We start from the raw sequence: 25,649 nt of genomic DNA on the forward strand, positions 1-25,649 counted from the left end.
GAAAATCCCACAGGATTCCTCTGCCTGGGATGAAGCCGGAGGGGATTGGGAGCATCCTCGGACCCTCGGTTTTCCAGGGAATCCAGGCTGCTCCCGATGGAATGGGCTGTGTGGGACTGGGAGTGCTCCTGACTCAGCGGGAGCTGAGACAATTCCAGGTGGGCCGGGACACCCGGAATGTGCGTGGGAGAGCAGCTAAATCCGTCTGGGAATGACTCAGAGCACTCGGGATCCGCTCAGCCACCCCCGAGGTCCCTTTTCCTGAATTCCCAAAGCTCCAGAGGAGAAGGAAAACTCCGGAGGCCTCCAAAGGGACGGATTTGGGATGGCTCCACTTCCAAACCTTGGGAAGCTCCGGCTCGGTCGCTCCCATTGGGAATTTTTCCTTGTTGTTTTAATTTATTCCTGAGTATTCCAATTTCTTTTTGTGGAGCTTCCCAGAGCTGGAAAAAAAACCCCTGGAATGTGCAATGATCCCTCACTTTTGGATGAGGCCAGGAATGAGGCCCCGGCCTCCAGCATCGCCCTGAATTCCCCCCAAACACCAAAAAATTCCAGGTGAATTCCCACAGAAAGCTCTTCCGATTATTTCCAGGGGAGATATGGAATTGGAGATGATTATCGCGATTATTCCTGCAGGAAATGTTATTCCAGCGGGAATTGGGAAGGAATTGGGTGGGAATTGGGCAGGAATTGGGGGAAACTCACCTGGAATGGCCCCAGGGGCTCGGAACATCCCGATCCCAATCCCAAACATTCCTGATCATCCCAGCTTTGGATTCAGTTGGATTTCCAGTCCTTTCATTTTCCCATTTTTCCCTCCTTTCCCCCTCATTTTTCCCTTTGTCCTCTCTCCGTGTCCAAAGCTCGGGACAATCCTTGTGGAAAAGGCTCCATCCCTCCCTTCCTGACCCCTCCCAGGGCTTTTCCTGCCCTTTCCAACCTTGGAAAACTTCTCCCTGCGGAGCAGGAGCCGTTCCAGGGGAGCAGATGGCTGAGGAGGAGGAAGAGGAGGAGGAGGAAAATCATGGATGCAAATTCTCCGGGATGTCTTTGCAACATTCCCAGTCAAGGTCGTATCGCTGGGAAAAAGCATCCCGCAGGATTTTCCCCCACTCCCCCAAATTTTGGGAATTTTTCATGGATATTTGAGGCTTTTAAAGCGCCCGGATCCCTTGGGAGAATCCATAGGAAAAGTGAGGATTCCTCATCCATCAGCTGGGACAAACCTGGACTTTCAGGGATGTCTGGGATCCTGGGATCTCAGTTCTGTGTTTGGAGCAGCAGGAATTCCCGGCTGTTTCCGACATCTCCGCAAAATAATCAATCCCAGCTTCCCCAAGCCTGGATCCCTTGCAGGAAAACGGGATCCGCTGGAGATTCCCTACAAAAACCCCTTTGGAATGTGGAGATTTCTTTGGATATCCAGTGGGGGAATCCATAAAAAAACGGACCCAAAAATTCCGGGGATTTTCCTCAAAGCTTCAAAACTTCCCCGGACCCCCGGAAAACTTCCAGGGATGAGAAAATTCCATGTCCAATTCCCCCCACATGGATTGAGGGGGAGCGGCAGAGCCGGAATTCAGGAGATCAAAGGAATTTGGGCCTCCTTATCTCCAAATTCCAGGGAAGCTGAGGCTGAAAGCCGGGAAATCTCCCAGCAGCCAAAAGCCGGGAAGGAGGGAGGGAGGGAGGGCAGAATTCCCAAATCCCTGCTCTGCTGACGAGGTGAGAGCGCGGAGCTGAAATCGCCGTGGAGAGGGATTTATCCCAAAAAAGGTGACAGCGGAGCTCAGCTGTGGCATGGGAAGTTATTTTGGGAGAAAAGGCGGATTTCGGTGTCATTCCGATGAATTTTGTCTTCTGTCCCCGGATTCTGCACTGGGAATTGGGGCAGCCGGAATTGTTTGTATCCCATATCCCAAAATTCCGTAGGAATAACTGGGATGGGGAGGCCCTGGCACAGATTATCCAGGGAATCTGGGGCTGCTCCATCCCTGGAAATGTCCAAGGACAGGGCTTGGAGCGCCCTGGGATCGTGGGAAGCGGATCGGAGCGGGATCAACTTCCAGATCCCATCCTGAAAATTCCAGGTTCGTCACAGCTCATTCCCATCTTTCCAAGTGGGAATGGAACCAACCGGAGACGTCCCCATTGCTCCTCCCTGCCTGGGGCTGCTTTGTCCCACCAACATTCCCAGTTTCCAGCCAACATTCCCGGTTTTCCTGGTTCCCAGCCAATTATTCCAAGTCCCCATTCAGTATTCCCGGTTCCCAGAAATATTCCCAGTTCCCAGTCAATATTCCCAACTTCCAGTCAATATTCCCAATTCCCAAATCCCTTTGTTTCCCGAAACCCCCCCCAGTGCTTCCAGGGCTGGAATTCAATTTCGCTTCCCAAAAAAAAAAAAAATAAAAAAAATCCCCAAAATCTCCTGCGGAGGAGAGAGAATTAATTAAATCAATTAAATTAATTAAATTAATTAAAATTAATTAAATTAATTAGTGGACATTGTGTCATTAACGCCAGACTTTAATTAAATTGTGTGGAGATAACGACTCTGGAGCTTCCCAACAGCCGAACATTCCCAGGATGGAGAAATTCCTGCTAAAACCGATCCAAGGTGAGTCCAGTCCTCTGGTGAAGCTCCAAAGTCAGAAATTCCAGGCGATTTTCCACCTAAAAGCTCCAAAGTCGGAAATTACAGGCGATTTTCCACCTAAAAGCTCCAAAGTCGGAAATTCCAGGTGATTTTCCATCCCCAGATGGTGCCTTCCTCCATTTCCTCCCTTCTTTTCCATCCTTTTGGAGCTCCCGGGCATTTTCCTGGATCCTGGGAAATCCGGGATCTCCTCAACTCCTTCCCATCTCTTGGAAAAGATGATCCCGTGGGATGAGGAGTGGCCGGATCCTGGATTCTCCCATGGAATTTTCCAAGGCCACGCGGTGGTGGTGTATTCCGGGAATTCTTTGGGATGCGGGGAAAGCTTCTTATCCGGCTCACCGCGTCCCGCTGCTCCTGGATATCCCGGATGGATCTGAGCTCCTCCAGAGGGGTCAGAATTCCCAACCGATCCCATTTTCCAGGTGGTTTTCTCTGCTGACGTCTCCAAAGTCATTCCTGAGTATTCCATGGATTTTCCGCCCTTTTCCAAGTCTCTGCTTGGGATTTGCACTTGGAGTTTCGGCCTTTCCCTAAAATTCCCGGAGTTTACTGGCAAGAAGGTGGGAGAAGGCGCTTCCAGATGGATTTGGAGCTGGAAAACGTTGGATTTTCCTGGGATTACCGTCCTGCCCTGATCTCAGCCGCAAAATTTGGGACTTCCTTGCCGAATTTGGGATTTTCTCCTCTAGTTTGGGATTTAGGGCCTGGATTCATTCTGGAAAAGTCAGGAAAAAAAAGAAACTGGAATATTTTCCCTTTGGGAGCTTTTTTTTTGGCCCAAATTCCAGTCTCCGAGGGCGGGAATGCGCTGACCCGGATTCCGGCTGCTCCCGGGAATGAGGCTTGGACACGGTTTTCCAGGCTGGATCAATCCCTTGGGAATCTGGGAAGGACAGGAGGGCTCCAGCTCCGCCCCAAAACTGGGATTGGTTTTTTTTAGGGAACGAAGGGATCCAGCTATGCGAGGGAACGTGGGAAAATCCTTATTCACAGGAAAAATCGGGAATAACCGCGCTGCTGGATACGTTGGGATGAAGCAGGAGCAGCTTTCCCCACCGGCTCCGCTCATTCCCTCCCTTCCCAAGGCCAGGAATTCCCTGGGGCATTCCAAGGGAGCTTCCACCAGCTGCTGGATTCACAGGGAATTAAAAGCCGGGAGAAATCGGAGCGATCCGGACACGGCGGGATTGGCATCCCGCGATTCCCGGCGCTTCCCTGTCTGCTCCGATGTCCTGGGAGCCGCCTGACGGGCCGGGAGCCGCTCCCGGGATTTCCCCGCGGAATCCGGAGCCTGCCAAGGAAGCTTCGCCTTTGGAAAACAAATCCCGCTCCCAACATTCCGGGTTATTCCCAATTTTCCTTCTCCCTCTGGGGCGAGAGGGGTTAAAATTCCCATTGGGAAGGGGTGGAAAAGGGGGAATTTTAAGAATCCTGGTTTCATTTTCTTTTCCAAGGAAGCATCAGAGCTGTTGAATCTTTGGGAAACAATTCACAGCTTCCCAAAAATCTCCACCCGCCTCATCCAGGGTTGACTCCCATCCAAAGGGATGCTCCAATCCATGGCTAAGGAATGTGGGAATGCTGGGAAAGCGGAATGTTGGGAATGTTGCATTCTTCCATGGAAAAATTGATGGGAAGAGCAAAACTTTGGGGTCGGGCAGCCGAAGGGAAAAGTCCTGGATCGGATCATCCTGTGGCGATGGATTTGGGTCAAAACCAGCCCCGAATAAATTGGGATTTGATTCCAAGGATTTCTGGAACCGGGGCTTTTCCCAAAGGATTGGAGGCAGGGAGGGAAAATCCAGGAATTGCAAAGATTCCTGGATTTAGTCAGTTGGGGTTTTGCAGGGAGAGCCTGATTCCCATCAGGAACCCCCAAATTCCACCCAGGATCCTCTTTTGTTCGGGAAAAAACACCGGGACTAAGTTTTGGAGTCACCCATCCCTCAATTCCTGTAAATTTGGGATAAAATCCCCCCAAATCCCCGTGTCCAACACCAGCTCCTCCATTTTTCCCCTCATGAGGAATTTTCCATGAAAAACTGGAACATCGGGAGTCAAAAATTCCCAAATCCACCACCACGGGGTGACCCAATCCAAGACTTTTCCCTGGGCTGGAATTCCGGTTGTTTCCCATCCCCAGGGAAAATTTTGTCCCGGTGTTTTCAGCCCCAAAAAAGGATTTTGGGAGGGATCTGGGAGGTTTTTCCATGGAATTGTCCAGATGGAAATCAGGGAGCTTTCCCCTGGGATTTTGGCAATGGGTGGAAGGAAAGGGTTTGGGAAGACAGGGAGAGCCGCTGGAAGTGGGAATAAAGGATAAAAACGTGGATTTTTGTAAGGAGAGGGATGTGGATTTCTGGCTCTTCCTCTCCCAGGAGTCCCCAGGCATCCCAACCTCTCTTCCCAAGGAATCCTGGCATCTTCCCGGAGTCTGGGAGCTGAAGGAAAACCAGGAATACCTGTGGAGCGAGGCCCTGGAAAGGTTGGGATCCCAGCCAGGGAGGGATTTTGGGGGGTCTGGGATCGCTCCAGGCTGGATCCGGGGGCTCAGGGAGAGGGGAATTGCTGAGGGAAGAGGGAGCAGAGGGAAAGCACTGCTCCCTGTGGATCCCTGGGGATCCCTGGGGATCCCTGTTCCTGGATCCTGCATCTCACATCCCTGGCTGCATCCCACATTCCAACCCCTCCTGTATCTCAGCCTTATCCTGCATCCCACATCCCTGGCGGTATTCCAGCCCCTGTATCCCAAATCCCTGCCTGCATCCCCCCCAAATCCATCCCTGCATCCCCCCCAGATCCATCCCTGCATCCCCCCCGGATCCATCCCAGCATCCCCCCCAAGTCCATCCCAGCATCGCCCCCAGATCCATCCCTGCGTCCCCCCCTGGATCCGCGCTCCCGATCCCTCTGTGACTCCCCCCCCGCATCCCGGCACGACTCTCCCGATCCCTCCCCGATCCATCTCCCGTATCCCCCCTGGATCCATCCCTTCATCCCCCTCCCAAATCCATCCCACATTCCCCCCGGATCCATCGCCACATTCCTTCCTAAATCCATCCCCGCATCCCCCCCTGGATCCATCCCTGCATCCCCCTCCCAAATCCATCCCACATTCCCCCCTGGATCCATCCCCCGCATCCCCCAAATCCATCCCTGCATCCCCTGGATCCATCCCCGCGTTTTCCCCTGGATCCATCCCCGCATCCCCCGGATCCATCCCCGCATTCCCCTGCCTCCATCCCCCCGCATTCCCCCCTGGATCCATCCCCCCGCATCCCTCCGTGAATCCCCCCCCGCTCCATCCCCCCAATCCTCCCCTCCCTCTCCCTCTCCGGTCCCTCCCCTCCCGCTCAGCCCCTCCCGGGGGCCGGTCCGGGGCGGGCTCAGCCCGGGGGGGGCCGGGGGCGGCTCCAGCCCCGCTCGGCTCCGGCTGCTCCAAATCGGCTTAAGGGCGGCAGCGGCGGCGGCGGAGCTGCTGCACCCGGGGGGGCAGCGCCGAGCCGGGCCGAGCCCGACCGGACCGGGCCGAGCCCCGACCGGACAGGGTGGAACCCCGACCGGACCGGGTGGAACCCCTCCCGGACCGACCGGACGGAGCCGAGCCCCTCCAGGACAAGACCGAGCCCCTCCCGGACCGGACCGATCCCCCTCCCCTCCTCACCCGGACCGAACCGGGCCAATCCCCCTCCCCTCCCTCCTCACCCGGACTGAACTGGGCCGAGCCCCCTCCCCTCCCGAACCGGGCCGAGCCCCCCGGCCGTGCCCGGCGCGATGCCCGCCCGCCCCCCGCCCCGCTGAGCCGCCCCCGCGGGCACCGCGCGCACCATGAGCCCCCTGCCCCTCTGGCTCCTGCTCTGGCACCTGCGGCACCTGGCGCTGGGTGAGTGACACCGCGGGGACCCCCGGGGGGTGACCTGAGCCTCGGGGACCCCCGGGGGGTGAGCTGAGCCCGAGGGACCCCCCCCGGGGCGCGGAGCGGTGTCGGCGCCCCCGCCCTGGGGTTTGGGGTGATGGGGGTGGAGAGGAGAACGGGTTTGGAATTGGGGAATTGGGGTTTGGTAATGGGGGACGGGGTGTGGAGGTGTAAATGGGGCACCCCATAACCGGGAATCGGGGTGGGATCTGTTAATGGGGCACCCCATAACCCGGTACTGGGGTGGGATGTGCTAATGGGGCACCCCATAACCCGTTACTGGATTTGGATCTGTTAATGGGGCACCCCATAACCCGGTACTGGGGTGGGATGTGCTAATGGGGCACCCCATAACCGGGAGCTGGGCTGGAGCCGTTAATGGGGCGCCGTTAATGGGGTGCGAGAGGCCCCGGGGGTCGCATCCATGGGGGCCCCCCCGTGTCCCCTTTTCCCGCTGCTCCCGAGCTCCCGCTGCGCATCCCAGCGCTGCTCCAGCCGGGGAGGGGGGCTGCGCTTTGGGGTCCCCCACGAGCTCCGTTTTTGGGGGGCTCGCAGCCTCTCCTACCCCTCGGGGATCCCCAAACCCCAAATTCCCGCTGTCCTAGGGGACCGCGGCTCCCGAGCTCCCCAAACCCCGGGACTCCCCAGCCCAGCCCCAAACCCGGGGCTCCGGGGAGGGGAAAGCGCCCGGGGAAGGAAACTTTCCCCTCCTCGCATCCCACAGCCGCAGGGCCGCGCGTGGGATTTCATTCCACGTCCATTCCAGGCGAATTCCCTCCTTTTTTTTACCCCTCCCTCCCAAATCCCGCTCAGGGGGTCTCAGGTGGCCGCTCCTTCTCGAACCCCCGGGAAACCGGGAGCTTTTCCAGGCGCCGGGAGATGGAGGCGCGAGCCGAGCCTGCTCCGCATCTCCCATTTTTTTAAATTTCTATATATTTTTATTTCTATTTTTTTTTTTTTTTTTTTATATTTTTAATGGACTTTTTGCTCTCCGGGAGGCGCCGGCGGGCGCTGCAGGGCGCGGGGAGGGGGAGCCTCGCTCTGCGGGGCTGCGCGGGGCCAGCTCCACACAAAGGAGCCGATTCTTCCCCCTCCATCCCCCCGAGCCCAGCCTGGATTTGGCTCGGGAAAGAATTCCCTGAATCCCTCTTTTCCATCGGCTCCAGCCGAGCTGCGGCTGATGCTCCGAGCCCCCCTTTCCCGAGCATCCCGCCATCCATCGGGAATAAAACCTGGGAAAGGGGTGAACTTGTGCCAAAGCCACCCCCGGCTGCCTCCCCTCCCCTCCCCGCTCTCCTCCGCCGCCGTTTTAAGGTCACGGATTGACAATTTCCAAGGAACGCCGCATCCCCCCGGCTTTCCCGGAGCTCCAGCTGTCTGTCACTGGCGCAGGGATCATTTTTCCTGCCTCTCTCCTGCTTTTTCCTCGCCGCAGATCGGGCGGTTGCTCTCGCGCTGTTGATTTTTTCCTTGCGGTGCGGGCGGGGGGGGAAAAAAAAATTAAAAATATAATTCTCTGCTCGCCATGGAGGGAAAAAACGGGATCGAAGTTGGTTCGTGGAGGGGTCGGGGGGGTTGTGAAGTGATGGATCCGGCGTGGGGAATTGTTGGGATTGTTTGGGTTTGGGTGTCCGCGAGCTCCCCGAACCCCGCTGGAACTTCGCCGCATCCCGAGGATCCTTCAGCATCTCCCTTTCCCTATGGAAGCTGTCTTTGTGGGTTTTTTGGGATTCCAACCCCATCCAGCCTGGAATTCTGTCATCCTTCCCTCATCCCCCGCCCCAAGCTGTCCCAAAAATCCCATCCCGGGCTCTGTTTTTCCATCATCCAGCCACAAATCCCGGCCGAACCCCGGCTCGGGGGCTCCTCCCTTCGCTCGGGGGCCGAGCTGCTCCCGAATTTCGGGGGGCCCCGCCTCGTTCCCCAATTTTGGGGGACAGAGCGCTCGCCATTCCCGAATTTCCGAGGGCAGATGGCTTTTTCCTGGCTGAGGGCATCCTTGGCTGGAGCCGTGCCCTCCCCATCCCAGCTGGAGAGGAATCCAAGGGATCCAGAGCCCGGGAAGATCCAGGTGGGCGCATCCCCAATTCCCGCTGGTCATCCCTACATTTCTGCGTCCCCAAAGCCCCCTCCCCTTTGTTTTCTTTAAGGAATTTTTCCTGATTTTGTCATCCCCCCTCATCCAGCTCCTCATCCCGGAGGATTCCCGGGAATCCGCTGGACTCGCTCCCCACCCCACAAACCATCCGTGAGAAGCTTTTATTTTCGGGGTGGGGGGAAAGGGTTTCCAGCCTCGCTCCGCATCCCCCAGCGGGTCAGGAAAATCCCTCTGTGACCCCGAGAGGAGCCGGGTTCATTCCCGAGGTGTTTTCCAGCTTTTTTTTCCCCTCTTTGTCCCCGGCTCAACCTCTTCCTTCGGCCAAAAAAAAAAAATCCCGGCCGGGGCTAAGTGGGTTAAGGAGGCGTCGGGAGGGAAAAACGAGGCCACGCGGAGGAGGCAGCGCTGGACCATGGAAAAGGAGAGGAGCGTCTGGAAAAGGGACTGGAAAAGCTGGAAAAATCCCCCTTTTCCCCCCCATGGATCCATGGATTCTGGGATCAGGGCTGGCTCCTTCAAATCCGGCCCCACCGAGGGCTCCCGAGGGCCGTGGGAGGGATGGAAGTGCCGCGTTCCCGGAGATTTTCCAGCGGGTTTTTATCCCGGTGGGATTTGCTTTGGCTTCTGCTTCCCGCCCCCCATCCAGAGGGAAATAAACAGGGAAAATTCAAGTGTTTGAGGCTCCTGGGCTTTGCTGTCCTTGGGGATATTCCTGGAAAACGCAGGTTGGGATTTTAGCTGGAATTCTCTCCCCTCTCCTTTCACCCCCACCGAGGTTGTTCTGGCAGGGATTTTTCCCAGCTCGTTTTCCAGCCTGGAAAAGCCGATTTTTCCTCGTTTTTGGAGGGAAAAACCCAGCGTGGGGCTTTTCCAAGGGTGGTGGGAGACGCCTGCTCGTGGTTGTTTTTAATGGAAGGAGGAATTTGGTGGGAATTGTGTCCTGGGGGCATGAGGGAAAAGGAGGAGCAGGGATGAAATCCTGCTTTAATCCACCTGCCAAAATTCCATCCCACATTCCCGCCGTCCTTCCCTATTAACGCTTTTCCCATCAAATCCTGCCTTCGGCTCCTTTCTGGAAGTTTTCCCTCCCATCTCCACGGATCCCGCGTTCCCACGGAGCCTCTCCGGGTAAATCCAGCCCCTTCAGAGAATCCCCCTCGCTGCGCTAATTACCCTTTCCCAATTAGCCCAATTTCTCTCTTCCCACCGGCGGCGTTCAGGAGCCGCCGCTTCCAATCCGGAGCTCGGGAAAAAGCCGCGATTCCAGCCAGGATCTTCCCTCTCCTCGCGCCTTCCCAGGATAATCAGCGTCTTCGGGATGGGGAGACATTCCCAGCTTTATTTCTCGGTGGAAAAATTCCTGTGGCTGCTCCTGGAGCAATTCTGGAGTCCCCCAAGCTCAGTTTGGGGGTGTTCATCCCCCCCTGCCCCCCCAAATTCCCTTGGGATTTATCGGCATCGCCCAAAACCGAATCCCGGGAATGTTGTAGGGTTTGGCTTGGGAATGTCGGTGCCCTTTGGCCTGGGGTAAGGAATTCTGATCCAGGTGTTTGGGATATTCCCGGCTCCATCCATGGGCTCAGCCTTGGAATCTCGGGATGCTTTAAGCTGGAATTCCATGGGTAGGGATAGATCCCACTATCCCTGCCTGGCCTTGGACATTCCCAGGGATCCAGAGGCCGCTCCAGCTCCTCTGGGAAAGCCGTGCCAGGCCCTCACCTTCCTCCCAGCTGGGAATTCCTTCCCAATCCCCCATTTCCATTTCATGGAACCGGGAATGGAGCCGGGAATGGAGCGGGAATGGAGCTGGGAATGGAGCTGGGAATGGAGCTGGGAATGGAGCTGGGAATGGAGCAGGGAATGGAGCTGGGAATGGAGCAGGGAATGGAGCTGGGAATGGAGCAGGGAATGGAGCTGGGAATGGAGCAGGGAATGGAGCAGGGAATGGAGCAGGGAATGGATCTGGGAGCTCTCCACAGACCGCTGGGAACGGGCACAAATTCCTGCCTGGAGCAGGATGAAGCAGCCTCACCCCCTCGCAATTCCCTGATGGGATTTTGGGGGATTTTCCCCAATTTCCCAACACAAATCCTCGACTTCGGCTGCTCTCAGAGCCTCGACCCCGCACAGAACCACAACGAGAGCAGGAGCTCCCAAATCCTTGATTTTGGGGGGTGGCTCTGGCCGGCGGATCCCAGCTGAGGGATGGGGCTGGAATCCTTCCCGATCCAGCTGCTCTCTGTGCCCTTTTGTTTGCTGGCGGCGGCGCTGCCGGGCTCGTTCCAAACTCATCCCATTCTCTGCTTCCCACTTTTCCCCTCTCCTTTATTTTTTCCCAAAATAACCCGTCAATCACGGGCTTGTTTTCGCCGCGTCGGGGCCTGGATCCGGCGGGAATGCCAAGGGCGGGAGGATTCCAAAGGCAGGGATAACAACCCGCGGCTGTTGCTCCCTCTTCGGAATTGTTGGTTTTATCAAATTAGGGACTGGGGGGCTCTCCAAAGCCTTTGGATCAGGGAATGTGCCTTGTTCCCACTCCCAGCTTGGATTCGGCTCCGAGGAGGTTGGGGAAGCTCCAGGAAAGCCCGCAATTCCCGCTGGAGGGAACGGAGGTGGGAATGTGGCTCCTTCCCAGCCTCCAGGCCACACATTTTGGCTCCTCCGGCGCCGGGAGCTCTTCTCCGTATGGAAAATCCCACCTGGAGCGGGAGAGGCGGGGATTTGTTTGTCTCCTGCCCAAACCTCTGGAATAATTTCCCATTCCTGTAATTCCTTGGTGGATATTTTCTGGGAATAAGGGATTAAAAGCCCCTCTCCACCTCCCTGTGCCCAGAGATAAATCCTGGAGCCGCTTCCCATCCGGCCAGGACAGGGAAAGCAGGAGCTGGGAACCTTTTTTTGGGATGCATCTCCTGCTTTTCCACCTCTTTTCCCAAGGATCTGCAGCCCCGGGGAAGGGCTGGATCCAGGGAGAGGCTCCGTGGCGGGAGTTTGGGATCAGAGGGATGGGTGGGATGAGGGATCTGCCTAAGGGTGGTCTCCCATCCATGGAATCGCTTTTTCTTTGGGATGAATTCCATGGATTTATGGGCAGAATGTTGCTTTGGAGGCCTCTCATGCCAGGCCGGTCCCAAGGCAGGAGTGGCTCCCAGAGATTTGGAATTTGGGAATGTCCAGCTCTTCCTGGTGGGATTGGGACAGCAGGAGAGGGGCACAAAGCATCCAGTTTAGCAAATTCCAGCAAAGTCTTTGGGATAATCTGGATTTTGGGATAAGGGGGATGCAAATGAGCTCCCTGAGAGCTTCTTGTGGAGATGTTCTCCTTCTTCATCCCGAGTTTTCCGTGGCTGTGTCTTTCCTTTGGAAAAACTCCATGGATTGGGTGGGAATTGCCTGGGAAGTGATCCATGTGGGAACACGGGATCCGTGTGGGAACACGGGATCCGTGTGGGAATACGGGATCCGTGTGGGAATACGGGATCCGTGTGGGAACACGGGATCCATGTGGGAACACGGGATCCATGTGGGAACACAGGATCCATGTGGGAACACAGGATCCACGTGCCCGGGCTCTGCCATCCCACCCTCCGCAGCATCCCGAGATCCGGGGGTGGAATTTGGCTGCATTCCTGGCTTTCCTCCAGAAGATAAACCCGGGAATGTTGGGTTGTGCGAAGACCCCGTGACTCGGAGAGGGGTGGAAGAGGCTGGGAAAGGCCAAGGAGCCCAAAATATTCCCAGGGAGCTTCTGGGGAGCGGGATTTTCCATGTGGGATAACCGGCTGGATGCACTGAGGAACGGGATTTTCCACGCGGGATGGAAACGCTGGATCTGCTGTGGAATGGGATTTTCCACGCGGGATATGAGGCTGGATCTGCTGCTGGAAAAGCACCAGCCAACGGGCAGATCCTGCTCCAGAAAAGATCCAAAGGATGCAATTCCCACCGGGAACAAAGGTCCCAGAGAGCCCATCCTGCCTGGAATAGCCTCCAGCGCTCCGGCTGCGCTCGGAGTCCTTCCCTTTGGAATCAGATAATGAGAGGTTTTCCATAAACGCCGGCTCCCGCTGACCCTTGTGAAGTTCCGTTTGTGTCTCCTCGTGTTATTCCGGCTTTTTTCCCGTAGGGAAGTGCTTTGTGAGGAGCGGGGATCGCCGGGATTCCGCCCGAATTTCCGCTGTGATTGGCGTGGGGTGTGGGAGGCGAGAGGAGCCCTGGGAAGCGCTTCCCAAATTAATCCTTCCCATTCCTTGGAACCTGCAGGGTGGTTTTTATTTAAGGGCAGGGAAATCTGTGAGATTCCGTGGTGGGGGAGAGAAGATTGGGACAACGGGATGCTCGGGATGCTCCCGGTTTGCAGGGATCACGCTCTGGATCTGCTCCACGCTTCCCGCCAGGAGGAAAAAAAAAAAAAACCGGGAGTAAAAAATCCCAGAGATTTTGGACTGAAAGGATTTGATTGGAATGATTTTATCTCAGGAGGAGGGAATGGGAATGGGAATGGGAATGGGAATGGGAATGGGAAGTGAGGGCTTTTCCAGCTGTTTAACATCCTGGGCGCTCCTCTCCGCCCCAGTGAGCGGGAAAAGCTCCCGCATTCCCGGCCTCCCAGGAGCGCTGAATTAAGGGAATATTGGATGATCCCACGCTTGGTTATGTTTTATTAACGAGGAGCCGCGGCTTCCCAGCACATCCGGCGGATCCGAGGCTCCACCGGGCGTTTTTCCCTCTTTCCCAAGGCCTGGCTGCCGCTGTTATTCCCAATCCCACTGCTCGGGTTGGCTGGGAGGTCGGGCTGGAAGAGGAGGGGAATTTGGGATGAAAAAGGGGAGCTTTGGGTTTGTCTAGGGATGCTCGGTGTCCTGGCAGGATTTGGGATGGGATTTATGCAGCAGGAACAGGGATGGATGCAGGAATAGGGATGGATTTGGGAAAATGGAGTCAGGGGCATCATGTGGAGCTGTGGAAAAATCTGATTTTCCAGCTTTGCTCCACCTCAGGGTGATCAAGCCAGGGGTGGGAGAAGCCCCGGAATTTTGTATTTGAGGGAAAAGATCCCAAAAAAAGGCCAACATTCCATGAGCAGAGCTGGAGCAGGGAGCGGGGCCGGGATCTTGCTCCATCAGCGTTCGGGATCAGCGGGAAAAGCCAAACACGGATAATGGGACAGATCTGGAAGTTCTGGGAGAGGGAATGGGGTTAATTAGCAGATTTCCCAAAGGAGCAGAGATGGATCGGGATTAAGGGAAGAATCCCATGGAGATGGATTGGAATTAAGGGAAGAATCCCATGGAGATGGATTGGAATTAAGGGAAGAGCCCCACGGAGATGGATCGGGATTAAGGGAAGAGCCCCGCGCATCCTCTCCGTGGGAACGGGGAAGTGTCAGGAATCAGCGCCGGGAATCGGGGCTGGAAGAGGGAGATATCCGTTAATCCCATTAGGGATGTGGAATTACCGGGAGGGATTATCGATCGCGGAGTGTGAATCCGGAGGAGACGGAGCGGGAATCACAATCCTGCTCTGTCCGGGGAATGGGGCTGGAGAGGACGGGAAAGATAGAGTTGGATGAGGCTGGAGCAGGGAGATCCCGAGGGGTGGGATCAGGGATGTCCGGAGGGATGAGGAAGAGTTTGGGATGCAGCCACCCCTTGTCCCTGCGCTTGGAAGAAGAAACTCCAGGCCAGGACCAAATCCCAGAGCTGGGAATCCTGGTGGGAATTCTGGCTGTGTCCTTCCCTTCCTCCCTAGAAACCTCCGGAACATTCTCTCGGGAACACCAAGGGTTTTCCAGCAGGGACTCTTTGGGAATGATCCAGGTGCCCCAGGTACTTTTTTTTTTGGGAAAAAGCCGCTCGGAATTCCAAAAACCAAGTGGATTTTGGAGCTCCTGGGATTCCTGCGTGGAATTCTGGGTTTATTTTCCCTCTTCCTCTGCCTGAGGCTGTGCCTCTGGAAAAGGAGTTCAGAAGGAAAAAATCCCAAAATATCAGTAAAGATGATCCCTTCCCGCTTCCTCCGTGCAGGAATCGATGGAAGGAGCGGAGATCGCCCGGAGCAGCTGGGAGGGAGGGGGGGATCGATGGCTCCTCATTTGTCACCAATCAAAAATCCGGGATAATTGGATTTCCCGCAAGCGGAGAAATAAATCAGGGAATTCATCATCCGGGTCAGGGTCACCCCTTCTCCAGGGCCACCTGGGCTTGGGAAAACCTGCTTGGAATTGCTGGCGACCCCATTGGATTCTAAACCAAATCCCTCCGACATTCCTTAATGGAATTAATGGTTCTCCCTATTTTTTCCCATCCCAAGCCCGTGGCTCTCCCACTAAAGCTGGGAAATGAGGAGTTTTAGGGAGTTTTGGGTGGGAAAATTCCTTCTTGGGGTTATTTTTAGGAGCAGGAACACCTCCGATAACCCCCTGCTGGTATTCCAGGATGGGATTTTCTGGGATCTCCGATTGTCCCCTCACTGTTTTCCCAGGATTTTCTGGGATCTCTAATAAACCCCTGCTCTTATTCCAGGCTGGGATTTTTTGGGATTCCCAATATCCCCTCGCTGTTCTTCCAGGATTTTCTGGGATCTCCAATATCCTCTTACTCCAGGATGGGATTTTTTAGGGATCTCCAATCACCCCTTGCTGTTCCTCCAGGATGGGATTTTCCTGGATCTCGGATGAGCTGGAAAAGACCTCGCTTCCCCCATCCCGAGTGGGGAAACAGAGGCACAGAAAGACCTGGAATCATGGAATTCTTTGGGTTGGGATTGGCACTGGAGCTCCTCCTATTCCCTGTGGACAGGGACATTTTCCATAGGTCATTGTTCCATCCCGGCCTCGAGCGCTTCCAGGGACAGGGAGCCGCTCCCGGCTGCTTCCCGCTCCGTTAATTATTCCCGCTGGGATTAACTCCAGCCGGGATTAACACCCAGAGCCGTGGCTTCCCGGAATCGGCTGCTGGTGCCATAATCCTCATCCCGATGGAGCTGGAACAGTGGGAAAATCCTTGGCAGCTGCCGGCAAATCCCTCCCAAGCCACCGGCTGAGCTCTGCTGGGGGTTTGGGAATTTTTTCCTGGTTTTCCAACCCCTCAGCTCTAGTTTGGGGCCCTACAAAGGGACACTGGGTACAATAATTCCCGTTTTTACTCTGGAATCGCGTTCCTGGGATGGATTTTGTGCAGCGCCGCTGGCTGGGGAAAAAATCCTTTATCCCAGGCGAGGTTTTCCATAATCCCGGTGCCCAGGGGCAGCATCCGGAGGGTGCAGCTTCCTGGGAAACTCCAGGAGCAGCCGGCTGGCCGGAATCTCTTCCCTGTCAGGATGCAGAGCTGAGCCGCTGGAAAAGGAGGGCCGGGAATTGGCTGGAAAAATCCCATTTCCAATCTTTGTCGGCACGGGATTGGGATACGGCCTCTCCTTCTCCCGCCACGCTTAATTCGGGATTAATTCCGCATCTGCACACGGAGAACAGATCCCACTGTGTTTTCCGTGGAGCTGCTTGATTAAAAATCGGGGAAAAGTGGAGCAGGGGGGGAAATTTTTAGCCCTGGGACACCTGGACATTCCGGCTTGGAGCGTTAATCCAGGTTAATCCAGGTGTTGAGGAGGCACCGTGCTCTGCTGGAAGGGTTTTAGGGAATGTTGAGCCATTCCGGAGCCGTTCCATTGAATTTGGTGGTCGGTGGTGGCTCCCGCTTGGCAAAATTGGGATTGTAGGAAAATTCCCTGTTGGGTGAGTTTGGGATTTGCTGGAGCGAGACGAAAATCCATGGGAATGGATTGGAGAGCGATCCATGGGGCAGCTGGGGGGAAGCTGGAAAAAATGGGGGGAAAAAAGGAAAAACTGGGATATTTTGACAGTTCTTGGGTTTCACTGGGATCTGCTGGAAAAAGTAGGAAGGAATTCCCTGCTGGGATTTATCAGCAGGAAGGAATTCCTGCCCCACAGCCCAGGGTGGAAACACTTCCGGGTGTTTCTGAGGAAAATCCAGCTGATGTGGAGGAAACCCATGGGAGAACAGGAAATCCTGCAGGAATGGGCTCTGTTTTTTGGGAAAAGGGAAAATTCGGGATGAGAGGTGGCACCTCCCACCTACCGGGCCTCATTTGGGCCAAAATCCATCGGCTTCACCCCATGGAATGAGAATAAAATCAGGGAGCAACCGATTTGGGGGATTCTGCCTTAATTAGCTTGGGGGGGGTGTTGATTGGCAGCTGGTGCTGTGGGGAATCAGCCCTGATTTGCATATTTGCATAGATGCAAATGAGGGGCGCGATCTCCATTTATCAAACGAGGTGTCTCAGACCCAATCCCACCCTGCGGAATTTTCGGCTCCGTTTTGGCTCCGGCAGCTGCTCCAACATCTGGGAAGAGGCCACGAGGTGCCGGTGGAGCCATCGCTTGAAATTAGGAATGGTGCCAGGTTTTTGAGGGAATTTGGCTCTGCTGGATTCACCTTCCCACCTTTCCCGGGATGAGGAATCATTTTGGATTCTGAAAGCTCCGAAAATGATCCAAACAAAATGGAAAATCTGGGAAAATCCTTTGATAGTGAGGAAAAGGGGTTAAAGGGACAGGAGAAATGATGACAAACATCTGCCTGTTCCCAAAATCCTGATCCAAGAACCCACCAGGAGCTCTTCCCAAAATTCCAACCCAACAACCCATCCCAAACTCTTCCCAAAATCCCAACCCATTGACCCATCCCAAACTCTTCCCAAAATTCCAACCCAACAACCCATCATGAGATCTTCCCAAAATTCCAACCCCACAACTCCTTCCAAGCTCTTCCCAAAATCCCAACCCATTGACCCATCCCAAACTCTTCCCAAAATCCCAACGACCGCTTCGAGCAGCTGCGGGAGCTCCAGCGAATTGTCCAACATTTCATTTTATGGGAATATCAGTGGGATGAAGACGTGGAGATAAAATATTCCCCCCTCCAGCACCTCCGGGAGGCTGAGGCATTCCATGGAAACGTTGGAAGTGGAAAAGGGGGGGGGAAATGTTATAAATAAAACTTCCCAGCACTTCGGTAAAAGCTCCTAAACGTCATTCCCGTCCGGAGATAAATATTCCACGCGTGATTTACGGCCCTGCGTTCCCAGGCTGTGCGGGCAGGGGGATCAAATCCAATAAATCACCGGGAATATCAATGCAGCCACCACATTCCCGCTGATAAGCGGCGTGGGCTTGGAAAATCCATCTTTTCCACACCGGCTGCGCCTTGACAGAGTTGATTTAAGGAGTTCTGGGATTGGGAGGGGATTCCAAAGTCTTAGAAGGGTCTTGGATGCTTCTTTGTGTGTTTTCATGGAGAGGGATTCTCTTCCGGGGGGATTCACTTTTGGGGGTGTTGGAATTTTGTCCCAAACAGAAGATAATTCCCATCCATCCCAGGGAAATACTTCCCAAATCTGACCGATCCTGGTTTTCCGAAGGATGTAGCTTCCCTCCAATCCTGTTTTTCCTGTGTCCATCCTGAAATCCTGACTTTTCCAGCATCCCTGACTGCTGAAAAAGTGCTGGAAATTCCAGCCACTTGGACCCACTGTGGAATTACATCTCTGAGTATCCAGGAAATCCTCGGATTTTCAGGATGAGGGGGTCCCCTGAACATCCAAACAACGATTCCAAGGCCGTTCCAGGAATTTGTTGCAGGGCCTGGGCTCCCTCCAGCCAGAGCCGTCACGGTTTTCCCTCCAAACATCCATCTTTTTCCTGGAACGCCGCGTTCCCTGTGGATTTGTGCCGGAGATGTCGAACAAGCGCGAAATCGACGCCGAGCCAGGAACGGGCTCCCTCATCCTGTGCTCCAATGAGCCGGAACGGCTCCGAGGAGCTTGGAAAAAGCCGGATGAAGATGTTGGAGGATTTATTCCAGCCCGTGCCCGAGCCACGGAGCTGATTCCGACAGCTCAATCCCACCCGGATTTGTTTGTCCGGAGGCGTGAGGCAAAGGTGGAAAACACTGGAGTTTTCCTGGGATTTATTGGGCACGGAGAGAGCTGGACCCGAGTCCTTGTGGGAAGGAAACTGGACAGGGAAAGAGGACGGAGATCAGAATTGGAGAGATGGAACATGGCAGCACCGGGAAGCTCCCAAATCCCAAATTTCCCGTGGCCTTTCCACTCCCAAAGCACCAAAACTCTCCCTTTCCATCTGAAATCCTTTCTCGTGCTGAGGTGATGGAGATAAAATCCCTCGGAGCCGGAATGTTTGGGATGTTTTTAGCCCGGCAGGATCCGTTTGGATCTCGTTCCTCATTTCTCTGCCGCTTCTGGAGCCGCTGGAATCTGGGAGCTGGAAAGAGCCGATCCCACCCCTCCGGAAGGTCAAAGTGACTCAGGAGCTCATCCTGAGGAGAAAACCAGCCCAAAAATGGATTTTTTCGGAAGATCCACCAGCATCAATCCTCGGGAAGCCCTCGGGTGGTGTTGGGGATGTTTCCCATGGGAATTTTGGGATATCTTTTCTTTGGGATATTTGCCTTAGGAGGAATCTGGGATTTAAAGGGAAAAAGGGAAGCTAGACAGTGGTTAAAAATTCCATCCCGACTGGATTTAGGAATCCTTGGAAGCTGGGTTTTGGGGGTTGGTTTTATCCATATTTTATAAAAATTTGGTATCATGGAATGGGTTGGATCAGAGGGATCTTGAATCCCATCCCATTCCCTGCCATGGACAGGGACACCTCCCACTATCCCAGCTTGCTCCAAGTCCCACCAGGCCTTGGACACTTCCAGGGATGGAGCAGCCTCAGCTTCTCCGGACCAAATGAATCCATAAAATTCCATCGTTCCGTAATTCCCACCTGCTTTGCCCACGGAATGCGGCCCCGGCATGAAGCGCTTCCCTCACTTCATCTTCATTTAAAAGGGGCTGAGAGGCCAAATCCAACCCAAGGATCGATCCCAAGGATCGATCCCAAGGATCGATCCCAACCATTGATTCCCATCACAAAGAGCTAAGGAGGCTCGGGAAGAACCCACGGGATCCGACAGGGAACGCATCCCGTGAATCGGAGAAAAAGGGACCCAAAGCATGGCCTGGACATCCCCCTGCTCATTCCATACATTTTTCCCCCGATCCCTAAAAACCGAGGAGCTGGTTTGGTCCAGCAGCCGCCCCAAAGGAACAATTCCAGATCCAGCTGCGGAATCGTTCCCTCCCACTTATGGAAATGAGGGAGGGAAGCGGCGCCTAATGAGATGTTTGTGAGGGAAGAGGAATTTTAATTACCGGCTCTTAATTGTCTGCTCGGCCCGTTAATATCCCATTTTCCGGGATTATTGCCATTTGCTCCCTGCCAGCCGGGCTCCTCCTCAACCCGGGGGTGACGCCAACTTTCCTGGGTTTATTTTAGGGAACGCCGCCCTTTTTCCAAAATCCGGGATGACTTTTGGGAAGGCGCTGGAGGGGTTGGGGAGGTTTAACCCCTCTGGCACTGAGCTGGTGGATTTTTGGGAAGAAAAGCTGAATATCCAAGGAAAACTCAGCACAAGGCTCCTCCAATCCATTTTTCCTGCTTCCCAAAGGCCCATTTTCCTTGGAAGCACGGTGCCGACTCCGGCTGTCACATCCCATTCCCTGGCTGCCGTTAAAGCCGTGCCAAACGCTTAGTCCCGCTTAAATAAAAAATCAAATCCCAGCGCAGCTTTCCAGGAGGAAAAGCTCCGGATTCAGCAAAATTCCACCACTCCAGATGGGGCCAGCCAGGAATTCTTCACCCTCAGAGCCTTCCCAGGTTAACAAGGACAGGCAGCGTCATACTCCGACTGTAAATTGTCCTGGAATGTCATAAATAAGGCATGGCCGGAGCCGGGAAGGGAGCAGGAAGGAATTTGCTGCGTTCCCAGGAACAACTGGAGCTGCTGAATTTTTCATGGACAAGATGTCGCAAAGTGCCGCCGGTCGGGGCGCGTCCGCTTCTCGCGGATCCGGAGGTGCCGTCCCTGGAATCTGCAGGAGCGCTCCTGGATTTTTCCAGGGGGGTTTGCACCCCTTCAGATCCCATCTCAAGGGGCAAAACGTCTGCTCTCCTTAAATCCTGGGAATTGCGGGGTGTCCGCTGGTTCAGGGAGGGCTGGGGTCTGATTTCCTCTTCCCTCCTGGTTTTCCCATCCCATCCCAGCCCTGGCTTGGAAAAGGGAGGTGGAGGAATGGGAGGGAATTATGGATAAGCCTCGTTAATCACTGGCTAATTAAAATGAGGAGGTGTTTGTGTTGTTACCAGCTCTTTGAGGATGCTGGGGATATTCCAGAGGGGGATGGAGCTGCTGGATCCCAAGAATCCACTCCTCCGGCTCCATCCCGAGCTCCCGTTCCGCTCGGATCTGCCGCCGCTTCCAAGGGCCATCCCTAAAAGGATGAGGATGGGTTGGATTTTGGGGACATGGAAAGGGGGAAAATCCATCCTCAGCTGAAGCTGCCCCACCCTGGGATTTGTCCAAGCTTGGAGAAACCTGGGATGAAGGGAGGAGCTCCTGCCCATGGAACGGGATGAGCGTGAAGGTCCCTTCCAATCCAATTCCAGAATTCCATTGGTTTGGAGTCGGATTTTTGGGAAGCACTGGGAGATGAGAAATCCAGGAATGAGAGCACTGGGCGATCTCTGTGAAGAAATCCTGGATTTCTGTTTTGGAAGGAATTTTTTTCCTTTTGGAAGGAATCCAAAGGGGAAGATGTGGAAGGGGCTCCCTGAGGTGCTGGGATTTCTTGGAAGGCTCCATCACTCCAAGGCTTTTCCTTGGGACATTCACACCCATTTAATTCCCAGGAACCCCCGAGGGATTCCGGCCTCTTGTGCTTCATCCCTGGCCATTCACATGGAGTGCCCGGCAGCGTCTGTGGGCAGAGATCCCCACAGAATGCCGAAAAGGGCTGGAAACGGGATTTTTGTCCAGCATCCCACACTTCCAGGGCTGGAGCAATTCCTGCCTCATCCCTGGGAGCTCTTTTGTGATTGGAAGCGCCGAGCTCGTTCCGATGTTCTCCTTTATGGACGCACAACTCCCGATTTCAAAGGATATTTCTTTTATCCCTCCCTTCCCCCTCTCCTCCCCCCGCTTCCCTTTTCCCTATTTTTTTAATCCCCCTCAAACCGGACGGCGCCAGAATTCCCAGCGATTGCCAGCAAAAATATCCTCTCCTCCCCAGGGTTGCCGTCTAATCAGAGGGATGAATTTCCAGAGGGCTGAATCCGAGCCGGGGGAGGCCTTCCCGGCTTTCTCCGGAAAAATCTCGGATTGAAAAGAGCAAAGGGGAAGCGGAGCGCGGCTGAGAAGGCAACGCTGATAAAGGGATGACAGAAATTTGGGATGGGCTTCTCCTTTGGAGCCCTTTCGGAAGAGCTCTTCCCACCCAGCCGTTCCCGTCACCGCCGCTTTGTTCTCCTTGGTCAATCCCGAAAAAAAAACCCCCGGGATCCGAGGGAGGCTTGGGAGCAGCGCTGACACCTCGCAGTTGTTCCCTGTCGGGAAGCGAAGGGAAGGGGAGGATGAGGGATGGGATTCGCGCGTCAGCCGCGGCCGAGCAGCAGGGTCCGGACGGCTCCATCTGGATTCCTGCTTGATTTTCCAGAGCCTGGCTTTGTTTTCCCGGTTTTCCCCCTCCCCTCCACGCATCCTTGGCCGGCTCCTGTGGGGACTCGGCATCTGTTTCCCTCTCCCTCTTCCCTCCTTGTTTTCTGCAACTTCTGGGTTTGGTTTTGCTCTGGATTTGAGCAGGGATGCTCCTGGAACATTCGGATTTTTCCCTTTCCCGCCCCTTCCAGGCCCAGCTGGGGCTCCGGCATCGGCTCTCCGTGGGATCCTCATCCCAGCAGAGCAATAAATCCTGGAGCTCTGTCTTTTCCATGCAGGAAAAGCTCGGGAGCATCCCTGTGGTGTTTTTAGGGACCAAATATCGGGATTTAAAGCCCAGCCGAGCCAGAATTCCCAGGAATAGAGGCAGAAGCTGCTCCCAATGCCAGCTCCGAGTGGTTTTCCAGCACGTGGAGGGAGCAGAGAGGGGAAAAAGTTCCCATTTTGGGGTTGGTTTTATTTTGGCTGCCCAGAAGATGGGATTGGAGAGAGATTTCCTTGGAAAAATGTTTGGATGGATGGGTTTGCTGCGTGGGAGTGGCCGGGGCCATCCCAAACTTGGGTCTCTCGGAAATGAAAAATCCACCAAAAATCAGGGAATGGTTCAAACACCCCCAAAAGCCTCGGCTGGACTGGGATGGGGATGGATCCCTTTCACAGGGAAGTGCACCGGGCTGGGAGGGAATAGCGTGGGGAAAGGGATGGAAAACACCTGGAATTGCTGCATTGGGAACTCCTGGATTCCATGGACAGGAAGGAAAATCCAGTCTTTGCTCTGGACAGGGGTGGGGATGGTTCCTCTTCCCATGGGAACTCAGGGTCTGGAAGGGAATAATGTGGGGGAAGGGATGGAAAACACCCGGAATTGCTGCATTGGGAACTCCTGGATCCCATGGACCAGAGGAAAAACCCAATTCCCACTGCGATTGAACTGGGATGGGGATTGTTCCGTTCCCCGCGGAAACGTGCAGGTCTGGAAGGGAATAACACAGGAAAGGGGCTGGAAAACATCTGGGAATTCCTCTCTCTGAACTCCTGGATCTCCACGGACAGGAGGGAAAATCCAATCTTTGCTCCAGCTTTGTCCCGGCTCTCTTTAATCTCCCGTTGATCCGGGGGCAGGCGGGAGCCGCGATCCCAGCCGGAGGCTCCGTGGAAAGGCAGAGCTTTTCCGCACGCACGGAGGCTCCATCCCCATCTCCTTGGGGCGGATCCAAGGATTTGCTCATCCCCCCGCCGGTTTTCCGTGCCTGTTGCTCATCCCGGCCTTCGGAAATGTCAAAAGCCGAGCGAGGGGAATCGGGGCAGCCGGAGAGACCTCGGCTGCCCTTCCTCCCTCCCTCCCTCCCTCCTTCCTCCTCCTCCCGTTCCTGCCTTTTCCATCGGCACAGCCCCGAATCCAAGGGGCCCTGGCGCAGCCTTGGCAATCGCAGGGATTTAATCCCCGCTTTAGGAACAAAAATAAACCCTGGATGGGCAGGGAGAGGCCGGAAAGGCGCCGGCCCCACGGACCGGGAATGTTGGCCAGGATTTGGGTGAGGAAAACCAGGATTCCGGGATGCAACATCAAAATTCCCACACTCCAAGCATCATTTGGGGCTGAAAAGGGATTTAACCTGCCCCCAGAAATTCCCAAAATGCCACTTTTTTCCCCCCCGTATTTCCTTGTGCAGAGCTGTTCCCGCAGCCCCCCAAAAAGCAGCGCAAAACGGGATTTTCCGGGTTTTTTTTCCCGGTGTTCAATATTCCAGGCCACGCTGCCCTGCTGCCGCAGCCGGCACGTGTTCCCGGAGCGTGTTCTCCCGCAGGTCGTGCCTGGGATTTATGGCACAAACACCTCCGAGTTGTTTTACAAGGAATGCTGAGCCTCGGATCACCGCCCGGGAGGCACAAAAAAATTCCTGGGAATTCACCTTCTCCCCTCTCAGGGGGAAATCTCTGATTTCCAGCCCCGTTTCCAAAGCTGCTCCTGTTTCCCGGACTTTTTCCCGGCTGTTTTTCCTCCTGGTGTGAGGAGGGATTAAAAAACAAATGAAAAAATTTGGAATTTGGAGTGGATGAGGAGTTGTTTTTGGGATGTCCGGGTGTCAGACAGGGAAGGATGCCGAGGAAAGGCCAGGCAAATCCTGGCTCATCAATTCCCAACTGCGGCGGGAAAGGCAGGAAAATAAACCAGGAATGCAATTCCCTGCTCCTGATTTCCCAACAATTCCAGGGAAAAGAGGGAGAAAAGGGATGGATGGATCACCCCCGGCTCCCATTCTTCCCTCTGGCTCGAGGATGGATTTGGAATCCGGCTGTGAGGAGCTGGAATCCCGGATGGGGATGGTTCATCCTCTGGGGAAGCTGTTGGAGCCATTCCCATCGGGAATGGAGAATTTGGGAAGTTTTCTGGAAGCACAGGGCAGGGAATGGGGAGAGACAACGGAGCCCAAGGCAAAGCCAGCAGTTTGGGGGGAAGGACGGGAATTTGCAGCGGGATTTTGGGAATTCAGGAAGGATCTCCTTCAATTTGGACTTTCTGGGGATCCTTGGGGGTGACCCAAATCCATCCCCATGAGGGGACTCAGCAGGGCTTTCCCTGGCGTTAATCCCTAAAATTCCTGGGAAACAGCGATTGAATTCCCGCTCCAAACTTCCCTGGAGCTCATCTCTCTTTTCCTGCCCCTTTTTTCCCCACTTTTACAGGTTATCTGACCGTCAGCATCGAGCCCCTGCCCCCGGTGGTGGTGGGAGACGCCGTGACCCTGAAATGCAACTTCAAAACCGACGGGAAAATGCGGGAGATCGTCTGGTACCGGGTGAGCTCCGACGCCTCGGGAATGGGAATGCGGAGCCTCGGGAACAGAAGGTCAAGGCTGGATGAGGCAGGAAAAGCAGACGGAGCTCCGGCTGATGGGAATATCAATTCCAGGGAGGAAGGAGGAGGCCTCGGAAAGTGCGGCTGGGAGGGAGGCGGGATGGATTTGGGATGGTGGTGAGGGCTCCGGGTGGATTTTTCCAGGTGTTTTGGGGTGGATGCCAGCTGGATTTAGGGATGGCTTGGCTGGGATGGGATTTGGAGGTGGGAACTGAGCTTGGCACCGCTCTGCCACGAGCTCAGCGGGCGGGAAATGATGGGAAAAGGGGAAGAATCAGGAAAATTTGGGATATGCGGGATTTGGGGCTCTTCGTGTAGAGCTTTGGAAAAGAAAACTTTCCCTGTTCCCAAAATCTTTGGGAATCTGGGATGTTGAAAAAGAGGGAAGCTCCTGGTTTTATTTGTGGATGGGGGAATTTGGACCCTGGTTTTATTTGGGAAAGGGGAATTTGGAGGCCAGGATTATTTGGGAAAGGAAGGATTTGGATGTTGCTTTTATTTGGGAAAGGGGAGCCTCATCCCATGGT

At 54.9% G+C, this 25,649-nt stretch overlaps 1 protein-coding gene and 1 long non-coding RNA gene across 2 annotated transcripts in view; one reads left to right on the top strand and one right to left on the bottom strand.

Annotated features, from left to right (window-relative positions):
- Window positions 1–2,511: 2,511 nt before the first annotated feature.
- Window positions 2,512–5,443, bottom strand: LOC111938509 (uncharacterized). Its single transcript, XR_015278757.1, has 2 exons — window positions 3,479–5,443; window positions 2,512–3,380 (listed from the first exon to the last, which is right to left on the bottom strand). It is a non-coding gene; the product is annotated as an uncharacterized LOC111938509 (long non-coding RNA).
- A 630-nt stretch (window positions 5,444–6,073) lies between these two features.
- Window positions 6,074–25,649, top strand: part of IGSF21 (immunoglobin superfamily member 21) — a 30,680-nt gene continuing 11,104 nt past the window's right edge. The window contains exons 1-2 of the mRNA XM_086860575.1: window positions 6,074–6,548; window positions 24,951–25,063. Coding sequence (XP_086716701.1) covers window positions 6,494–6,548; window positions 24,951–25,063 — 168 coding nt within the window. The 5' untranslated portion in view covers window positions 6,074–6,493. The remainder of the gene's footprint in view (window positions 6,549–24,950; window positions 25,064–25,649) is intronic.

The sequence above is a fragment of the Cyanistes caeruleus genome, chromosome 22, assembly GCF_971803275.1.
Source record: "Cyanistes caeruleus chromosome 22, bCyaCae1.hap1.1, whole genome shotgun sequence".
Taxonomy (NCBI): Eukaryota; Metazoa; Chordata; class Aves; order Passeriformes; family Paridae; genus Cyanistes; species Cyanistes caeruleus.